This window comes from Epinephelus fuscoguttatus, linkage group LG14 (genome assembly GCF_011397635.1).
Source record: "Epinephelus fuscoguttatus linkage group LG14, E.fuscoguttatus.final_Chr_v1".
Lineage (NCBI taxonomy): Eukaryota > Metazoa > Chordata > Actinopteri > Perciformes > Serranidae > Epinephelus > Epinephelus fuscoguttatus.
In genome coordinates, this window is record NC_064765.1 from 31,349,145 (window position 1) to 31,366,413 (window position 17,269).

The 17,269-nt window shown below is 38.2% G+C and overlaps 1 protein-coding gene across 1 annotated transcript; it reads left to right on the forward strand.

The window, feature by feature from the left end:
• Positions 1-567: 567 nt before the first annotated feature.
• LOC125901344 (protein only RNase P catalytic subunit) lies at positions 568-16,303 on the forward strand. The gene is made up of 10 exons (XM_049597001.1): positions 568-1,403; positions 1,679-1,817; positions 2,010-2,244; positions 2,332-2,636; positions 2,880-2,927; positions 4,738-4,870; positions 13,681-13,791; positions 15,448-15,596; positions 15,802-16,000; positions 16,115-16,303. Exons 1-10 carry the CDS (start codon positions 965-967, stop codon positions 16,241-16,243), a joined length of 1,887 nt encoding a protein of 628 aa, XP_049452958.1. The 5' UTR covers positions 568-964; the 3' UTR covers positions 16,244-16,303.
• The last annotated feature ends 966 nt before the right edge of the window (positions 16,304-17,269 follow it).

Genomic DNA, 17,269 nt, shown 5'->3' on the forward strand with positions numbered 1-17,269 from the left:
TTGAACATTTCATTTCAAAATAAAAGCATACTTTTTAAAATACATTTTTTGGGGGGAAGCAAACCCATCAAAAGTCAAAACAAATAAGCAGCAAAGTATATATCTTAGATACAGAACAGTCTATGGAGATAGCTTTGTCTCAGTATTATTGTGTGTATTGTTTTTTTTTCAATTTGTTGAATTTGTGTGTTTGCTGATCCATTTTATGTTCGCAAAATAGTTTTTTTTTTAAACATACAAATATTTTTTAGTATATGAAGGTGTCTTGCAATTTCCGCTTACACGCGTCTTTTAACACAAATAATACTGACAAATCTATCTCCGGAACAGTTGCTATCAGTTCCAGTAAAATATAGATTGCAAGGGAATCTCATAGTCTGTCTGTCTAGACCAAAAATACAAAGAGATGATGCACAAAATGAAAATATAGTTATATTTTTCAAAAAATAATTCTTCCTCTTAAGTTATAAATTTACAGATTCATTTTAAGAGTAAATTTCTTATTCCGGTCTGTCTCTGGTTGTCTGTGCAAACTTGACGCAGCTCACAAGAGGAGCTGTCCAGTTTTGATGACGTCAAGGTGTGCGACTCCAGCAAGCCCGCAGTTGTGTGTTTCTGTCAATGAAGTTCTGTAGAAAGACAGAAACTGTTGTAGATGTTTAATTTACATATCGAAGGGAAGCGCGAGTCCCATTTAAAGAGTTATAATTATCTATAGAGTTAACGGAAGAGTGATAGTTAGATTAAAGTAACTAGTGGCATTTGGAAACAGCAAGGTTAGTGCGCAAGTCTCATGTAACTAACAGCATGTGTAAGTTTTGTGGTCAGTTTCCGTGGAAAAACGTGTTTCTACAGTTTGTATTTCACATGTAAATTAAGAATTAAAGCTGGTTTGTAACTGAAGTGGATGTGAAGTGTAGTAATAGATAATTTACATTAAGTTCACACAAGTCCAGAGGCTAACATGGGCTCCACTTTAATATTAAAGGTCAGAATATGCCTGAAACCCTTTAAGCCTTTCTTTTATCAGGGAAGTTCAGCTTTCTTTACATTAAATACTTCTCTGTGCAAGTCATCACAGCTGCCTGTCTTAGCACGCTTTCTGTGCACCAGAGACACCAACCCCAGCCTAGGAGGCAGACAGACAGACAGAAGGAACAGTGGACGATCTGATAGACAGGGGGGAGTAAAAAACAGCACCATTAGACATAAGGAATGGGGGTTGTGGGATGATGCTGTCAAGGGACGAGATAAGAGCTCCACTCTTGGGCAGAGGCCTTCCGTCCCTAAATCTGTGTTTGCTGCTGGGACGGCAAAGAGGACGACAGAGCTGCTGAAGAGGAAAGCGGCTGTGGCCTCTCAGGAAGAGGAGCAGCATGTAGGGGAACCAACCAGAAGATCGGGTAAGACACACTGGAAGTATTTACTTTACTAGGTATCTTTTTGCACTCAGGAGAGCTTTGTTTTGCTCTTACAGTCAGACCTTTCTGGTGCAAAATACAACAACATTTCAGAGAACAGATTTTGCAGGGACAAGGCAGTTCAAATCTGCACAAAAAATACATATTTTTTGTGCTGTACTTGACTTAACGCTTTGTAAAATGATGTTTTTCTAATGTCTTATGAAGTCTGGAATAACTGCTTCAGTTTCCTTCACTAACGCATTCATGTTTCACAGTGAAGATGCAGCCTCCTGACCGACCACTCTCTGTTGCTGAGTGGAGGAAACTCAAGGAGTCTCTGGGGAGTCAGCAAACCTTTGACATCCACATGATGAGTGCGATATTCAAGTCCGAAGCACAGCTGGATATCGCCAAGTGAGAGGAGGATGAGTGTGTTTATGTGTCTGTGATTTTGCAAACATTTGACAAGATGCAGCTGTCCCCACAGTAAATCGTTTTGGGTTAAATCTAAAGCACTATCATTTTAAATTCCTTGTAAATAACCAAATAGAGGAATAAAGGTCAGTGAATAAAGCATTTGTATGATACAAACATGTTCTGCCACAGGTCCCTTCTCACTTTTGTAGCCTTGGAAACAGGGACGCTGTCTTATGAGCTGCTACTACGGTACCTGACGCTGTGTGTGAACAGTGGCCATTACACCGAGGTGTTTGATGTCTATGAGATTATGCAGGGACGTTTCCCTTCTCTGGAGACAGGAGCCTCCACTCTATTTATCAAATCCTTCAGCCGGACGGCAAGGTGGAGGGAGGCTGTCGGCATCCTGCAAGAGGTTAAGAAGGTGAACATTGTTACTTAAAAACACTCATATTGAAGCTGCAAGAAATCTCTACTCTATCATCATCTGGTTTTACTGTTTTGGTAACAGGTCTTTTCCCCATCACCACGCAACTATGGTGATATCATCACAGCAGCAGTGTTAAATGGTGACACGACCACTGCCTGGGCTCTTTACGATGAATTAATTGAAAAGGGACTGAGCCCGCACCAGGAGACCTGGGAAGCTCTGTTTAAGGCAGTGAGGAAGACTGAGGATGAAAAGGGGATGGATGCAGGGGACATGTCTGAGGCTGAGCACCAGGAGAAGCTGCAGGGGATTTTGCTCTACATGAGGAACAACCAGTTCTACCCTCAGCAAAGCCTCGCCAACAGCATCAAGACCTGGTTTGAGAGGTACAAGAGTGTCATACAAGTGCTGATGGTCAGGTAGTTAACTTAGGCTGCATGCACATTATGCCATTCCCTAAAGTGCTGCTTTTAAAACAACAATGTGGTCAGTTGCAAACAAATCAACATTCATACCTGAAGTCACTTTACCTCACCTGTTTGAACTTCACATGATCTCATAGACCTCAACCCATCACTCTTTTCTCTCATTTCTCTATTTTCTGTCTGTCTCTACCTCCCTGTCTCCAGTCTCACAGGGCAGAAATGGACAGGGAGTTGGTCCAGCGCCACCCCAAAGTAATTATAGCACTTTCTACCTCAACATGAATCTTCATAACAACTTATGTGTTTTCATCCATATACAGTACAGGCCAAAAGTTTGGACACACCTTCTCATTCAATGCATTTTCTTTATTTTCATGACTATTTACATTGTAGATTCTCACTGAAGGCATCAAAACTATGAATGAACACATGTGGAGTTATGTACTTAACAAAAAAAGGTGAAATAACTGAAAACATGTTTTATATTCTAGTTTCTTCAAAATAGCCACCCTTTGCTCTGATTACTGCTTTGCACACTCTTGGCATTCTCTCCATGAGCTTCAAGAGGTAGTCACCTGAAATGGTTTTCCAACAGTCTTGAAGGAGTTCCCAGAGGTGTTTAGCACTTGTTGGCCCCTTTGCCTTCACTCTGCGGTCCAGCTCACCCCAAACCATCTCGATTGGGTTCAGGTCCGGTGACTGTGGAGGCCAGGTCATCTGCAGCAGCACTCCATCACTCTCCTTCTTGGTCAAATAGCCCTTACACAGCCTGGAGGTGTGTTTGGGGTCATTGTCCTGTTGAAAAATAAATGATCGTCCAACTAAACGCAAACCGGATGGGATGGCATGTCGCTGCAGGATGCTGTGGTAGCCATGCTGGTTCAGTGTGCCTTCAATTTTCAATAAATCCCCAACAGTGTCACCAGCAAAACACCCCCACACCATCACACCTCCTCCTCCATGCTTCACAGTGGGAACCAGGCATGTGGAATCCATCCGTTCACCTTTTCTGCGTCTCACAAAGACACGGCAGTTGGAACCAAAGATCTCAAATTTGGACTCATCAGACCAAAGTACAGATTTCCACTGGTCTAATGTCCATTCCTTGTGTTTCTTGGCCCAAACAAATCTCCGCTGCTTGTTGCCTCTCCTTAGCAGTGGTTTCCTAGCAGCTATTTGACCATGAAGGCCTGATTCGCGCAGTCTCCTCTTAACAGTTGTTCTAGAGATGGGTCTGCTGCTAGAACTCTGTGTGGCATTCATCTGGTCTCTGATCTGAGCTGCTGTTAACTTGCGATTTCTGAGGCTGGTGACTCGGATGAACTTATCCTCAGAAGCAGAGGTGACTCTTGGTCTTCCTTTCCTGGGTCGGTCCTCATGTGTGCCAGTTTCGTTGTAGCGCTTGATGGTTTTTGCGACTCCACTTGGGGACACATTTCAAGTTTTTGCAATTTTCCGGACTGACTGACCTTCATTTCTTAAAGTAATGATGGCCACTTGTTTTTCTTTAGTTAGCTGATTGGTTCTTGCCATAATATGAATTTTAACAGTTGTCCAATAGGGCTGTCGGCTGTGTATTAACCTGACTTCTGCACAACACAACTGATGGTCCCAACCCCATTGATAAAGCAAGAAATTCCACTAATTAACCCTGATAAGGCACACCTGTGAAGTGGAAACCATTTCAGGTGACTACCTCTTGAAGCTCATGGAGAGAATGCCAAGAGTGTGCAAAGCAGTAATCAGAGCAAAGGGTGGCTATTTTGAAGAAACTAGAATATAAAACATGTTTTCAGTTATTTCACCTTTTTTTGTTAAGTACATAACTCCACATGTGTTCATTCATAGTTTTGATGCCTTCAGTGAGAATCTACAATGTAAATAGTCATGAAAATAAAGGAAACGCATTGAATGAGAAGGTGTGTCCAAACTTTTGGCCTGTACTGTATGTGCATGGGCAGAATAGTGTGTTATGTATATACAGTATGTATGTATTATGTATGAATCTATGTGTGTGTGTGTGTGTGTGTGTGTGTGTGTGTGTGTGTGTGTGTGTGTTTAGGGGTGTGTGTCGGTGTTGTGGGTCTGAGTTAGAGTCCATCCAGCTGACTGCTGAGGAGTACAAACAGCTGAAAGACAGAGTGATGACTGACATCATTCAGGGACCAGATGTTTTTAAAAAGACTACACCAGAGGTACACACACACACCAACACACACATACGTACACAAACACTAAGCAGGGTTTTCATGGGTCCCTAAGAACTCTAAGTACATCTGTAATGATTCACGTCAATGGTTATTTAAATAGATGAAATACATCTCTACTAGGACATGAAGACAGAGCATGCAGTTTTATTTTTAATTTCAGTTCACTGTATGCAGTTGATAATATGAATTGGTATTAACAAAATATTTATAAAGTTTTTGATAATATTAATTTGTATTAATACATAGTAATAATATAGCATTGCTTTTTGCTTGCAGTTTGTACATTAAAATATGATCTACATTTATAGTAATTATTATGTTGTTAATGTTAGTAATTGTTAACATTATGCTGTTGTCTCAAAAATGTATTTTAAAAATTGGCTTTCCAAGTCAAAAATCAGATCTCTGTTTCCAGGCTTATCTGTCAGCAGTATGTTACATTAGCTCTCTATCTTCTTCTCTCTAATGTCCGGTAGATGGCGTCATTGGTGCACGTGCAGAGCTAGGCTGTTGAAGTCATTTGAAGCAGTTTAGTTAACTCAAGCAAACTGTCCAGATGAATGAAAGTAAAACAGCTTCTGATCAGATCTCCTTTTGACGCACTTTAAGGAGTTGTTTTAAAGGAAGGTTAGCGTCAGGCACAGTGAGGCTGCTGTCCGTCCATCTGGTTCAAAGACTCATTTCTCGGAACTGGTATGACTTTGGTATTTAGTAATAAGTCCCAGACACAGAGGAACGTACCACCCAGTCATCTCTGCCATCCTCAAAATTTGAGTTTTTCTGGCCTTTTAATCTCTCTTTTTTTTAATTAGGAGAAGGCTAGTGTCTGGCATAGATAAAGTCATCTAGATACTTGCTGAGTAGGCCTACAGCTAACTCGCTGTTGTTTCCACTCTGCTTTGAGACACAACAAAGTCATTACCTTTTACAATTTTATAGCTAACAATGACAGTAACATCTAATACATCATAATGAGATGCTAATACATCTTAATAATGTACTTTAGCTACATTATTAAGATGTATAAATTGCTAATACAAATTAATAATGTATATTAACTACTGTTAAGATGTATTAGCATCTTATATATCTTAATATTGTAATTTAGCCACAATATTATACCTTAGCTACATTATCAAGATGTATAAGATGATAATACACCTTCATAATGTACCTTAGCTACAATGATGTAACTTAGCTACATTATTAAGCTGTATTAGCATCTTATACATCTTAATAATGTAATTTAGCTTCAATATTGTACCTTAGCTACATTATTAAAAGTTGTTAGCATCTTGTGCAGCTTAATAATGTTGTTTAGCTACAATAATGTACCTTAGCTACATTATTAAGCTGTATAAGATGCTAATACACCTTCATAATGTACCTTAGCTACAATATGTAATTTAGCTACATTATTAAGCTGTATAAGATGCTAATACACCTTCATAATGTACCTTAGCTACAATAATGTAATTTAGCTACATTATTAAGCTGTATAAGATGCTAATACAGCTTAGTAATGTACCTTAGCTACTGTATTATGATATAATAAGCTACTAATACAGCTTAATAATGTATAGTAGCTGCTTTGCTAAAGATGTATTAGCATCTTATACATCTTAATAATGTAATTTAGCTTCAATATTATACCTTAGCTACATTATCAAGATTTGTTAGCATCTTGTGCAGCTTAATAATGTTAGCTACAATAATGTACCTTAGCTACATTATTAAGCTATATAAGACGCTAATACACCTTCATAATGTACCTTAGCTACAATAATGTAATTTAGCTACATTATTAAGCTGTATAAGATGTTAATACAGTTTTGTAATGTACCTTAGCTACTTTATAATAAGCTACTAACACAGCTTAATGTATATTAGCTGCTTTGCTAAATATGTATTAGCATCTTATAACGTTACATCTTAATAATGTAATTTAGCTTCAATATTGTACCTTAGCTACATTATTAAAAATTTGTTAGCATCTTGTGCAGCTTATAATGTTGTTTAGCTACAATAATGTACCTTAGCTACATTATTAAGCTGTATAAGATGCTAATACAGCTTAGTAATGTACCTTAGCTACTGTATTATGATATAATAAGCTACTAATACAGCTTAATAATGTATATTAGCTGCTTTGCTAAACATGTATTAGCATCTTATACATCTTAATAATGTAATTTAGCTTCAATATTATACCTTAGCTACATTATTAAGATTTATTAGCATCTTGTGCAGCTTAATAATGTTAGCTACAATAATGTACCTTAGCTACATTATTAAGATGTATAAGATGCTAATACACCTTCATAATGTGCCTTAGCTACAATAATGTAATTTAGCTACATTATTAAGCTGTATTAGCATCTTGTGCATCTTAATAATGTTGTTTAGCTACAATAATGTTAGCTGCATTATTAAGCTGTATAAGATGCCAATACAGCTTAGTAATGTACCTTAGGTACTGTGTTAGGATATATAAGATACTAATACAGTTTATTAATGTATATTAGCTGCTTTGCTAAAGATGTATGAGCATTGTATACTAATAAGGTAATTTAGCTACAATAATGTACCTTAGCTACATTATTAAGATTTATTTGCTTTTAATACAGCTAAGTAGAGTAGTTTAACTACAATAATGTACCCTTTCTACACTATTAAGCTGCATTTGTGTTTGATACAACTTGATAATGTAGCTTATCTAAACAAAACTAACTTTTAAGTCGACTGAGCTACATTACCTTACTGGTTATATTCTGTCTTACATGAAACAAACCACAGAATGTCATATTTACACATATTGTATGGATTAAACAAACTAGATATAATCAGTGAGCTTTAAAGGTCAGCTGTTTCCCCTTGTTTCTCTTCTTTATGCTAGTTTCTACATATTTGACAAAGTGAAAGACAGATGCAAGAGAGATATCCATCTTCTCATCTCTACATAAAAACGCATATGCATATTTCCCAAATTGTCAGGTGAACCACTCTGCTGTTTTGTGCAGTGGGTTGGTAATATTTTACATAATATATTAAATTAAAAATGGCATATTTTGCCTTTTGGGAAGTGGCAGGAACCATTGTTCCACCTCTCTAAAGAAGCAACATGTGGTGAGGGAAGGGCCAGTTTTTCACTGAGATTATCAGTCAGTTAGCATGTGGTTTTAAGTGTTTCCCAAGTGATCACACCACCTGTTTGATAGACAGCTTCAGCCCACAGGCAAGCAGGATCTTGACACAGGGCGGCACACACATGCACGCAAAGTTAAACACAAATGGGGGACAATAATTTTAGGTTGCATGCCCCTTCTATAACCAGTGAAACACAACCATCACTTTATCTTGCATGCATATGTGTAGTGTCTGTGTGGAGAGGGAGCCAGGGCAAAAGCTTTTCATTGGATTGGAATGTACTGGCTGTATTTTTTATAATGCCAGCAACAATAAACTTTAAACAAGGTTTTTCGCTTGAAATAGTTCCAAAAAATAACTTGGCAAAACCACTAACATGTAGTTAATAATATGTCATATTTCATTTATGAACAGAGAAAAAGTTTGCATGTTTTCCTTTGTGTTTTTCGGTAGTCAGGGGGAGTTTGTTGGTGCAACAGTTAGTTAAATTGAGGGGATTTCCAGCATGTGGAGCACCATGTGAATTTGGACCACAGCTACCTCCCGCCGAGGAGACAGGCCAAGGAAGGCAGACAGACATGCTGTTCACAGGACTTTATTAATTCCCCAAATTAAGGCAATTAGTTTAAGGGTAAACGGGGTGCTTCAGACTACAGTGCAGCAAGAGATGCAGCAAGGGATGCAGACAGATTTGCATTTTCATGCATGATTATGCATTTTGACATTACAATGAATGACCAGAAAAATAGAAACCCCTGTGCAATTTAATGCAGACTTATAGAGCAGACATTAGCACCTTGCAAAACCTTATATGTTTAACTCCTCTATGACCCACTGTTTCAACAAAAATGGTTATTTTTGAGGCTGTAGTGTCCAGTGGTGGTGCATGCTTTGCATTACATTTAAAGAAATGTATGTTTTTGTTCACCCCTATTTCTGGGGAAAAAACAAAATATCCAAAGTTCAGGAGCTTTGTGTATTGGGCCTATATGACTTAATACATTTAAGGTGTTAACCAAAATAAACCAATATTAAGCGGTATCAAAACTTCTCCAGCCAAACAATACCTGCATTCAGTCCTTTCTGTACCCAGATCTAGAAAAAAAAGATATGTATGATTTTACTCGCAGCAATCAACACAAGTGTTCTTCAGTTTAATGCTATGTGTGATTAGCCCACTACTGCAGCAGCTACAACTCATACAGTCCAGCCTGTGGTGTGGTTAAGTTGAGCACAGTATATTTGATGGAGTTGGCAGTTCGGCGTACTGAGATGCCACCAAAACATTTGAAAGTATGGCTGTACAGTACGCCCTTGGTGTCTGGTGGCATTTTGCACAACTCAATATTTCCAGTCACAAGATGGTATCATATGAAGTAGGAAAAATTATGTTCTATTGGTATCGGTGTCATTAAGGGTACTGGTATTGTAATTTTTTTTATCAATACCCATTGTGGTTACAGGCCTCAGAAACTAAAACAAGAACAGAAGTCTATTTTAACATTTTAACATACAATACACACTATACAGGCTTCTACTTTTTTTATTTTAGCCAATTTCAGTTCACTAAAATGCAAATGTTGTTCTTCAGTACCAAAAATAATAAATAACTATATAATCCTTACATACAAGGTTAGCCTCTATATTTTTACCTGGTGTTACTGCTGCTGCTAATAGCATTCATTTATGTCAAATAATTTGAGGTTTAGTTTCTCTCTTCTATTGATTGCATTTGAATAAAAGATATTGGTGAAATTATACATTCAAGAACATCTATATATGTGATAATAATATATTACTGAACATGTATATCTGCAATATAGTTGAGTAATGCTCTCTACAGTAGGTTCTATAAACATTTTTCAAATGTAAAATCTGTAAGTAGGTGTCACAAATAAAAATGTGTAGCATAAGGTGGAGCTGATATGACAAGTGTCAGAACTGAGATAAACTCAGCAGGAAGTTCCTTGTTAAGTTCAAGTGTTAAGGAAGTTAAAGTGTTTGAATTAAAATTTCCAAATATAATTACAGGCAGTATCCTTGTACGTCAATGGTAATGCTGTGGGGTAAGTATACAGAATACTGTTGTGCTTTGTGTAATAATGGTGCATGAGTGGCACTGTCAACTAGTGTGTGTGTGTGTGTGTGTGTGTGTGTGTGTGTGTGCGCGTGTGTGTGCGTGTGTGTGTGTTTTAAGCAGTCATATCATCCACAGCAGCACAATGAACTGGTTTCACATATCAGCTCTGGAAAGTCCCTGGATAATTATACTGGACTTTCTCTCCGTCTCTCTCTTCCTCCTTCTCCTTCTCTCAAACTCTCTTTCTTGGCAAACGTAATCTTTTTATAGTAGGTTTTTTTATGCACCCTTCTATCACTCTCCTCAACTCCACACTTCCATCTGCCCATCATCAATCAGTCTTTTTCTTTAAGTCTTTTTGCCTCACACCCCAAACACACATCTTAACAGAGACCAGTCTCCACTGTGAAAATGCACATCTTTGTAGAATTAATTATTTACCCATACTGTACGTGTGTGAATGTGCGTTATGAATCAAAGCAATTAAAATCGATACTGGAGCGTCAACGGGGCTCGGCAGGTGTTTTCTCTAGTGCAGCGTTCCGTCAGAGGAGGAATATTACAACCTTTTTTACATTTTTACGGTCACATTTTGATTGTGCGTGATAGTGTGCACATAGTCGAGTTTCAAGTCCAGGGGAATTCACTGCAACCTATTTCCATACTGCTGCTATCTAAAAGTGAAAGTACTAACAATGTTCCCGTGCTGGAGGCCTATTCTAAGCTTCGACACTACATTCCTGTTATGGTAGACTTCATCTGTAACACAGATGAAGTCTTCCTCATTCTCTGCACTGCAGAAAACTTGTGCTCATAATTAACAGATGACAAAATATTCAAAAACTGTAACTTGACTGTTGCAGCTGCATCTTAAGGTGCTGCAGTTGTAGAAAAATTAAAGGGACATTTCATTAAAAAATGACTTGAAGTGTACTCTTTCCTGTAGTGCTGTGTATCAGTCTAAATTATTTTGGTGTGATTTGGTGAGTGTTGGAGATATCAGCTGTAGAGATGTCTGATTTCTCTCCAGTGTAATGGAACTAGATGGCACTCAGCTTGTAGAGCAAAAAGTGCCAAAAAAACAAATTTTTTGGCACTCAACAGCAACGTCTCTTTCCTGAAATCATGACCGGTTACTCATGATAATCCACAGACCTTGTTGTGAGCAGTTTAATGTACGAACTATTTTCTTTCTACCCAACTAAACATGCCAACCGTATCACAGCACAGAAGGAAGCGTGCATCAACTGCTAGCTCACTGAGCACCACTGAGCTAGCTAACATTTTATCTCAGCTGAGGAGGATGACATTAATCTGTCACAAGTATGGGCCACATGTCCATGAGTAGATGCACGCTTCCTTCTGTGCAGTGGATGGGTGTAGAAAGAAAATAGCTCCTACATTAAACTGATAACAATAAAGTCTGTGGATTATCTTTAGTAACCAGGTCATGATTTCTGAAAGAGACATTGCTGTTGAGTTTTTCCCTTTTTTTGCACTTTGAGCACCACAAGCTGAGTGCCATCTAGTTCCATTATATTGGAGAGATGGCACACATCTCCACGGATGATATCTCCAGCACTCGGCAACTCACATCAAAACAAGCTAGACTGATAAAGAGCTCTAGATGCAAGAGGAAAAATATGTATTTTTAATTTTGGGGTGAACTGTCCCTTTAAGTTTAAGACAGAGATTGAATATTTGTAGATGTCTTTCCATACCAGACTTTGTACTCACATGCTTTATATTAACTCCTTTACAAGTAAGTTTATAAAGTGTGACCAAATGTAGTACATACAATACTGCTGTGAGTGTGCTGACTTTACTGTTGTCATCTTAGTGAGTCTAACCTAAAATAACTTTTGTCTAACAGAGAAAAAAAAGTTCAAGGTCCTCAGCATTTATATTATCTAAGCTATAAAACTTGATCATAAAACATCATACTCTATTGTCAGTCCAGCTGCCAGCTGGCACTCTGCCATCTCAGTGCCGAGAAGAAAAGGCCAGGTAGTTTTATTACTGGCAGGCCTGTGATCAGTCAGTGAAAAACCCAGCCAACCATCAGGCCACTCAGCTCACAGGTGGGGTTCAGAAACGCTCCCCGACCACAATAAGGAACAAGCCCCTGATGTTGTTGTTGGAGAGTTCTGCAGACTTTTCCTGTACATTTTCAAGACTGTACATATTCAGCCAGACATCCAGTTAATTAGCCAGTCAAATTTTCACCTTTTAAGGACGTCACCTTTACTGAAAATGAATGTCTGCTAGTATAGCCAGATGTATTGGTCCAGACTGAATCTCAAGAACTATGAGATTGAAACTTTGAACAGACATTCATGAGCCAAAGAGGATGACCTTAACCCTTTTCCCCTAGGCCACCAGCAGGTCCAATAATTTACTTATCCAGTAAAATATCTCTACTTTACAGGGTGGAATGGACCAATAATTTGGGCAGACATTCATGGACATTAGAGGATGAATTGTAATAACTTTATAACTTTTTTATTTATCCCCTGACTATTCCTCCAGCACCAGGGATTCAAACTTTTAATTTGTCCAGTACTTTGGATTATGACCAAATATTATTAATATTAACATTGTCATTGTGAACATAGTTAACACATTGTGTTAGCATGAGGATGGACCAAGTCACTGTTTTGCAAGTCACAAGTAATTAGTAGATAGTCTCAAGTCTTTGCACTCAAATCCTAAATCTTGAGTTTTGAGCATTATTATTTATTTATTTATTTATTTCTACAGTCTATGGTTTTGAGTCATAAACAAGTTCTGCACTCTTCACCCAAAAATGTGTTATTGTAAATTTGTATTTATTTGTTAAAACAAGTTTGTTTGAAGTTGTTGGATCTTTCATTTTCGACCCTCACGTGTTTTTTGTTGACCACTTGTAGTTTTTGTTTGTGAATCAGATGCTGCCAGTTTGGTTCATTAATCTGGAGAGTTAAATGTTGACTTGCTAGGAATGAATTGTCTTAATGTTAGTCAACTCAGGAAATCAAGGGAAATTAATTGATTTGTGACCCACTTTTTAAATAACCTACTTTTTGATCTTTTGGCTTGGGATAAGGTATCAAGTATTTTCAAGTCAAAAGTCTTAAGTACAACTTAAGTTACAAGTCATGGTGTTTTGAGTCCAAGATGAGTTTAAAGTCTTTTTTGATTTTATCAAGTCAAGTCTTAAATCATCAAACTTCCATGTCCAATTCTTGTGACTCGAGTCCACACCTCTGCTGTAGACTCTTCTTGTCTTGTTAGTACAGTAGAGTAAAAACTTGTGCACAATCACTCACTCGTCACTGTATTTGTCTACTCTCAGCCTTGTTGCATTTTCATGCATCTCTAAGATGATTGTGTTGACATATACGCACTTTACTGTAAATTACCCTGAGTGTCTATGGTTAAGCAAATAAAAAAAGACAATATTCAGTTACTACTAGCCTGTTTTTATCAATTTCTTCTCCTCCACTGACCTTTTTTTCTCAAAATATCTCTCTCTCTCTCTCTGTCTTTCTGACTATCTCGCTCTGTCTGTTTATGTATGTGTCTTCAGGAATTGGAGCGGTTCAAGGCATTTGTGAAGAGGAAGCCAGCTTTTGATGTGGTCGTAGATGGACTGAATGTAGCAAATATCAGCAGCGACAAAAGCAGGCAGTCAGAGAACGTGAGAAAACACAAAGATGCTCATGCACGCAAAATGTGACATTACAAAGAGATCTTAAAGTTAATATTTTACATGGTCTATCAGTCTAACGGTGCTCATTCAGCATCCTCTCTGCACATTCACATGCACGCACACAGTTAACAGTCTAGATTTTCTTCCTACATACATGTCAGTCCAACTCAGGGGCTTTTTTTGTTGGTTGCAGTATGACTAACCCTGCAGTGTGTGTGAGCAGACATGTGTAGGAGGTGTCTTTATAACTGGCCATACCTGATTTTTAACAACACCTAGCCTACTTTTCTGCCCACATCTGTCTGTCTGTCATCTCTATGTGTCAACTATCTGTATTTATATCTCTGCATTAAGATATGTCACGTCTTTCTCAGGATGCTATGTGTCTGTGAGACAAAGCAACGTGCAAACAGACAAATCTATTTTTCCTTATCTAGTCATCTAGTTCATGGAAATACATTGCTGAAATGAATGCAAAAGTCATATAACTTCACATGAGGATCACTGACAAAATGTTTTATTCATCCACAGCCAAGCTATTGACACTGTGAGGCTGTGCTGGAGCTAAATGCTAGTGTCAGTATGCTAACATGTGCACAATGACAATGTTAACATACTGATTTTTAACAGGTGGTTGTCACAGTAAAATGTACCAATATTTACCACGTTCACCATCTTAGTTTAGCGTGTTAACATGCTAACATTTGCTAATTTGCACTAAATACAAAGTGCAGCTGAGGCTGTTTGGAATTTCATTAGCTTTGCAGGGATTTGATCTTAAAGCAAAGTATAAGAAAAATTTCAATGTCTGACCTGATGATGGTGCTAAATGAAAAGTCAGAGGATGACCAAAGTTGATGAAATGAATCCTGAATGAGACATAAATGTCTGCACTAACTTCCATGATGATCCATCCAGTAGTTGTTGAGACATTTCACTGTAAACACAGTGTCAACCTTCTGGTGGCACTAGATGAAAGGTCAGAGGATCACCAAAGTCATTCGACTTCTCCCTCTGGAAACACAAATGCCACATAATCTAAAATTATTATGGATAAAGGCTTATTTTCAGGGTCCACAGAGTCATAACAACCACGCTAAACAAAACTCTTAGTTCAGTGCTACAAAAGTAAGAAGTAGTAGTTTTTGCTGTTGCAATAAGTACAATCTTTCAGAAACAACTAAACATTGTTCTTGTCCCTTCAGCATATCTAAAGACATTAAAAAACATGCCTTATGGTGTGTTCACATAAAATGCATGTAATACATACTGTGTGTCTGTAACACTGCTATATGTGTGTTTTTGTTGCAACTTAGAAAACTTATTCTTATTCACTTTTATATGCCTACCTTTTATCTGACTTCTTATCTAACAAGTAATGGCATGTTTTACAATCTACCCCACACAGACACACACACACACACACTCATTCCAACAGTCAGCACTAAATCAGTAGATGCGAACAATGTAAAAACTGGTTATATACTTGTATTAGTCATGAAGGAGCTGCCACATGCACCATTGGGTGTGGTTATTTATCTCCATGGAGCTGGATTCCAGACTAACATTTGTGCCATTAAATATATTATATTTTTTCATATTAACACAAATGAAAGTATTGAGGTATGTACGTGTGTGTTCCAGTTGTTGGCGGTGGTGTCAGAGCTGGTGGGTCAGGGCCTGACTGTCCTGGTGTTGGGCAGGAAACACATGCTGCGGCCCTCGAGAGCCTGGGACAAACACAACATGAACACAATCCAACAGAAAGCTCATTGCTTCTTCACTGACAATATGTGAGTCCCTTATAAAAAAACCACACTATTCACTGAGAATGTTTAAGGAGCAGCATGCAACGTGTTGGAGGCTGATTAATAGAATAAACCAATGTATAAGTACTGTGCAGCACGTTGTCATTCAGCTATACCTCAGTTGATTTAAAACCTATTTGTTATTGAGATAATTTGTTTGTTCACCTCACACTTTTTGGTTTGTGCCCAGTTCAGAGGATGATCCCTTCTTGCTGTATGCCACTTTGCACTCTGGAAACCACTGTCGGTTTGTGAGTAAGGACCTGATGAGGGACCACAAGGCCTGCCTGCCAGCTGGAGCCACCAGACAGCTTTTCTTTAAATGGCAGAGAGGCCACCAGCTGGTAGTGGATGGACACCTCACACTGGGCAAGAGAGTCCGATTTCGGGTGAGAAAGAGAAGGAGCAGGAGGAGGAGGGAAGGGTTTGAGAGGAGAGAGTTGATATTGGGGCACAAATGAAAAAGGTATACCTATTAACTGTGTACATGTGTGTGTGTTTAGAGTATTTCCAGCTTTGACACCATCATCCAGACCTCAGGGGACTCGTGGCACATTCCCTACGATGACACAGCAGATAGGAGCACATATGAAGTGCCAGAACGATGGCTGTGCCTCACCACAAAGCACTGAACGAACACTTTCAAAACTCATATGCGTTGACTGTAACTATGGAATTGTAAATAAATCATTTACTACAAAGAAATAACTAAGTGGCCTGCACTCTTTCATTTAAGGGGGAACACCACCTAAAATGAGAAATTAAAACAGGTTATTTCCATGGCCTAGGTAAGTTCAATCAATATTTGTGAACATGAGCTACTCTCTCTCAAAGTCTCCAACTTGTGATGTCATAGCGTGTAAAGTCTGGAGTTGCTCCATAGACAATGAATGGGAGCCTGCGGACCCACAGAATGGAAGAGAGTTGTTCATATTTACCAATATTTTTGGGCTGTCTCAGATCATAGGAATTAAAGGTGTGTCCTGAGTTGCATACTTCTTCTTTTCTTGTAGTAGGTTCTGCAGCTGCCCTTAAAAAGTATGTACTGTTGCACGCAGTATGCACACAATTGGGACATACTACTTCCTCATAACATTATACCCTGAACTTTGACTTTCTTACTCATATATCCGTTACTATGGAGATAAAACAAGATGCCTCTCACTGAGCTCACCAGAGTCAGAGGTCACCCCTGACAGCTCTGATGTTGTTATTTTACCATAAGTAATAACTGCATACACTGTAGTTTCTAACACATATTCATGATAGTAAAAGGCTCTACATTTCTCTGTCACTTTTATTTAATACTTATGCTCTTTTGTTGTTATATATATTTGTTGTTATATTTGATTATATTATTCAGTTAAACAATTAATATCCTATTATTACTTATCAACTGGTCATCAGTCACCTGAACAGGCTGTCATCCATCATTGTGACCTCTGACAGTTGATGTGAGGTATCTTAAGCTGCAGAGGATTGTGGGTCAGAATAGCCAGAAAAGCATGCTGGCTTGCATACTACAAAATCGTGCATTTGACATACTATGTATTGGGACATACTAAATCTTTTATTGGCATATTATATAGTATGGTTGTATGGGTACTGCAACACACAGTACATGTATAAACTTGAAAATGGGAGTTGAAAAATTCCCC

What these genes read in the sequence shown, in the direction of transcription:
- LOC125901344 (XM_049597001.1), top strand. Translation starts at nt 965, where the DNA reads ATGGGCTCCACTTTAATATTAAAGGTCAGAATATGCCTGAAACCCTTT. An exon ending in ATCAAGACCTGGTTTGAGAG is followed by an intron (nt 2,637 to 2,879) that starts GTACAAGAGTGT and finishes CCCTGTCTCCAG; the next exon opens with TCTCACAGGGCAGAAATGGA. An exon ending in GCAAGAGAGTCCGATTTCGG is followed by an intron (nt 16,001 to 16,114) that starts GTGAGAAAGAGA and finishes GTGTGTGTTTAG; the next exon opens with AGTATTTCCAGCTTTGACAC.